This window comes from Octopus bimaculoides, chromosome 13 (assembly GCF_001194135.2).
Source record: "Octopus bimaculoides isolate UCB-OBI-ISO-001 chromosome 13, ASM119413v2, whole genome shotgun sequence".
NCBI classification, from domain to species: Eukaryota; Metazoa; Mollusca; class Cephalopoda; order Octopoda; family Octopodidae; genus Octopus; species Octopus bimaculoides.
Window position 1 is genome coordinate 8,317,076 of NC_068993.1, and position 4,386 is coordinate 8,321,461.

General features: G+C 34.2%; 1 protein-coding gene across 1 annotated transcript in view; it reads right to left on the reverse strand.

Moving 5' to 3' along the window:
* LOC106876287 (uncharacterized) overlaps positions 1 to 4,386 on the reverse strand; it is a 6,672-nt gene that overhangs the window by 721 nt on the left and 1,565 nt on the right. The window contains exons 2-3 of the mRNA XM_014924780.2: positions 2,135 to 2,338; positions 689 to 772 (exon numbers count right to left, since the gene is read on the reverse strand). Of these exons, the coding sequence (XP_014780266.1) occupies positions 689 to 772; positions 2,135 to 2,338 (288 nt within the window). The remainder of the gene's footprint in view (positions 1 to 688; positions 773 to 2,134; positions 2,339 to 4,386) is intronic.

Sequence of the window (4,386 nt, forward strand, 5' to 3'; positions counted from 1 at the left end):
TATTTAAAAGAGTTCCAACTCTGTCTGTTTTTTATGTTTTATTTATATTCTTGTAAAATTAATGTGGGATATAGAATATGGAATATATAATATATAATATAAAAATGGATGGTACAGTCTGTTACAGTCTGTTACAGTCTGTCAGATACCGGCCATGATGAAATACCACAAGGTATTGAAAATACGTATTCGCCTTTATATATTTAATCCTTTATATTGAACACTCAATATTTCATATATTCAATAAGACATATTCCATATATTCAATAAGACATTCAATACTTTATTTCATTGTACCATCCATTTTTATATTATATATTCCATATTCTATATCCCACATTAATTTTACAAGAATATAAATAAAACATAAAAAACAGACAGAGTTGGAACTCTTTTAAATAAAATTATATATATACATACATATACTCTATTATTTCATTTCCTCCTTCTCTACTTTTCTTCTCTTCAAGTTTTTAGGTAAACTCCTGCACAAATTATATGCTGTCCTTGTAATGTAGAAGCTGTTAAGTTCAATACTCTCCAAAGCCGATTGTTTTTTGTTTTTTTTTTCTTTTTGATTAAATATTATCGCCAATAAATTACTTTTACTATATAAACCTCTGACATGTATCGACTTTCACTTATTTCAGAAAACAATACTAATGTCCTTTGAGCGATTGGTACTTACCATCTAAATGCCCGTTCATCTTTACGCTACCTGCGTTAACTTCGTAAACTAGATACGGGTAGTAGTCATGCATTTTCACACATACTGAAAAATATAAACAAGACAGAAGACCAAACTTTATTAGTATGAAAAACAAAGAACAAACTCCATTACATAAATAATGGGTTTCTGATAAAAGTACAAGAGCAGCAACTTAAGTGGGCCAACGGTTTGTCTTTACTATCGATCCTAGTACTTCACTGGTACTTTATTCTTGTTAGTACCGTGGCCCCAAGGCGGTAAACTGACAGAATCGTTAGCACACCGGACACAATACTTAACGGCAATGGGGACTCGTTGATAATTTATATAAACCCTTGTCAATATTGAGTACCCTTCGTACCCAAGAACTTTAACTGTTGATGACTTAGTACCTGAATTTTTTGAAAATAGGAATGTATACTAGATATAAGTACTTGGCTCATATCATTTCATTAGTACTATTTTTAATGAAATGGCGATTCAAGTTTTGATATAGCTCCAAATACAATCTATTGAAAACAGTTCCTGTATAATTTCTGTTGTTTTGGGAGGGTCATTATACCTATAATAAACATACGCAATGGTTATATTTCACTCCTTTACTATTTATTTCTTTAACCAATAAACTGATAATCGATTGCTTGGTTAATCGTTTGACCAATCATTCTATAAATTAGGTTTGTTAGCAATATCTGTTTCAGCATATGTGATCACACAAGAGATCTTACAAACCAAATACGAAAATGCTTGTATATTATTTGCAGAAAGCACAACAAATGCCTCACTTTTACGAGCTTTGATAAAAAAGTATCAGTACTGGTTCTGTAACAATAAAAATACAACACATATCAATTCGGTATTTAATTTCCTTCGCAGTTGTTCCCTTCTGAAGTCATACACTTTATCTTGTGTCATTCATAGAAGCATTTCAAGAACACCTTCCTTGAGGATAGGAGCAGCTGCTTCGTCGCATTCTCTTCGATCTCTTCGACGCCCTGGATTTCTTCAATGCCTTGGATTTTTCGACGCCTCGGATTTCTTTTTCCACTTCAAAGACTGACCCTTGACTTCGGTGTCATGACCCGTTTTGAAAATGTTTTCGTCTCCCAAGACATAATCAAGGAGATCCTTCGCAGCTGAATCCTGATCTTCTTTTCGAGACGACCACACTCTGCAGACTTTACTTCCAGGCACTACTGTAAACAACAAACGTGAACAAGAGCGTTTTAACTAGTGTGTATGCGAGACAGAGTTGAAGGTGAATTTGTGCCAAGCGGCTTCAGACTGCGTATTTTAGCTCCGTTACCATAGCAACAGTCCAAATATTTTTGATCAGACCTAGTATTTTAACATGGAAGATTATGCGTTGTAAATAAATACCAAATAATAATCAAACAAAAATAACATACAAATAAATGTACATACCTATGTTCAGAATTAAATGGAATTTAAAACAGCACTTTCCATTTCTACCTTCCCACTTACACTTCATTCTTGGCGCAGCAGCCTTCACGTCTATGTTTGTAATTTCCAGAGCAAAACCAGTATTGGGGGTTTGGGTGAGCTTTTCATCAACCTGGAGTTCTTCAACAATTTCTTCTAGAACATTAATCATTTCATCATCTATACCTAAAAATATTGTAAAAGGCATTCATCAATATTTACCTTTTTGACCAGAACATACACAAACGCACTCACAGACGCATATGCGTCCTAACACGACGGACATCCACCCAGTAGACCCTGTTTCCACCTACAATATCAGCCGCCCCACACATATAGGATCCCTATACACACTCCATACCTGCACAAATACTCCGAATGAATTAACCAAAATAAAAACAAAACACACACAAACCGGCAAACAGATACCTGTGAGACCTTTGGACACCGGTTAACCTCCTTTCCTCGACAACGCTAAACATATAGTACCACTCTACAAGAACACCAGGCCCAAAACCAACACACATTTTTCATACACACATTTCCAGAAAAATCTTGTTGTCTTGCAATATCTCTAGAGGTGGATTTCGTGCCGAAAGACATATCTTGTTCAGTTGCGAATAAAAACATCGTAAAATAATTGAAACAAATGAACAAATGAAAAATCCAAAATAGTATTAATTTAGTCGCAGGTTCTTTTATATTTTGGTTCTGTGACCTAACTTATAACCTAACTCAAAATATATGCAACATCGTACTTCTTTAATTGAGTACAGGAGTTCAACTATGCAGAGACATTAGATCCTCATACTATTGGGTTGGTGCATAATTATTGCGGCTTTTTTTTTTTTTTTCAATAAATTTTATTCAACAAAAACAATAACTATATTTAACAAAAACATCATTAAATGACGGTCTGACCGTCTGCCAAGCAAATGGGAAGCAGTAATTGAAGTAGATGGTGAATATGCTCCGGAATAATCATTTAGAGAGGTTTTTGTTACATGTTGTTATTGTTTTTGTTGAATAAAATTTGTTGAAAAAAAAGCAATAATTATGCACTAACCCAATGCATGTTGCTTGTTGCGCATTTAAAGGAGAACATATGTGTATATATGTCGGGAGATGGGTTGCATTCCTATGTATATATATATGTGTGTGTGTGTGTATGTGCAAAATTAGTGTACATTTATACACAAAAGGGGTGACCCTAACAGGACACCTTACATGCTAAAAGGAACAGTCTAATTCCAAACCATGGTTAAGAGTAATTTCGAAGGGGATGAAAAATAAAACCATTTTCAATAGTTACCACTTGTTCCTAGGTTTCGAACATTAATGAACAAATAAAATAATTCGTTATCTTCATCAGCAAGAGCGCTAAAAATTAACGTATATTTATGTGACAAATACACAGCACATGCCCCATCTCTATACATCATAATTTTTCAAATCCACCGCGCAAGCGCAGTTATAGTCGGCAGCGAATAAAAATATATTTTCCAACTTTCTTTAAAATTACGAAAATCATACTAAGAAAATTTATATAGGGTAGAAAATTACAGAAATTTTCTACCAGTGGCTAGCTAACATGGTACAAGTGGTAACTATTAAAAATGTTTTTATTTTTTATCCCCTTCGAAAGTACTCTTAACCGTGGTTTGGACTCTGACTGTTACTTTTATCATGTGAGGTGTCACGTTAGGGTCACCTCTTTTGTGTATAAATTGTACACTAATTTTACATGAATGATATGTTGTCTATTGACTATTTTATGCATGCTAGTCACTGGTAAAAAAATTTTTTAATATGATTTTCTTAATCCTCGCCAGCGATTCTTAACGCCTACCTCTGTCGGTCTTATGTGCTGATTTTCAAAGCGGTAAAAGTGTAAGCAACAAATAAAATGGGTGGCTTATTAACAATTTGAACTTTTGTGGGTTTTGATTTATTTTAACTCTTGTTTCTAGCAATAGCTGGTGTCGGTCAGTAACCTCCATCACTTTTGTAACCTCTAATAATTTTGCCCTTAGGTTCAAATTGCTAATAAGCCACCCATTTAAATTGTTGCTTTGTGTGCGTGTGCGTTCGTGCGTGTGCGTTCGTGCGTGTGTGTGTGTATGTGTCTATGTCTGTGTCACTGTGTATGCGTGCGTGTGCATAAATGTATCTATATATAAAGGTATAGACCTATCTTCCTCTCTCTCTCCCCTTGTAAATACATACATATATAT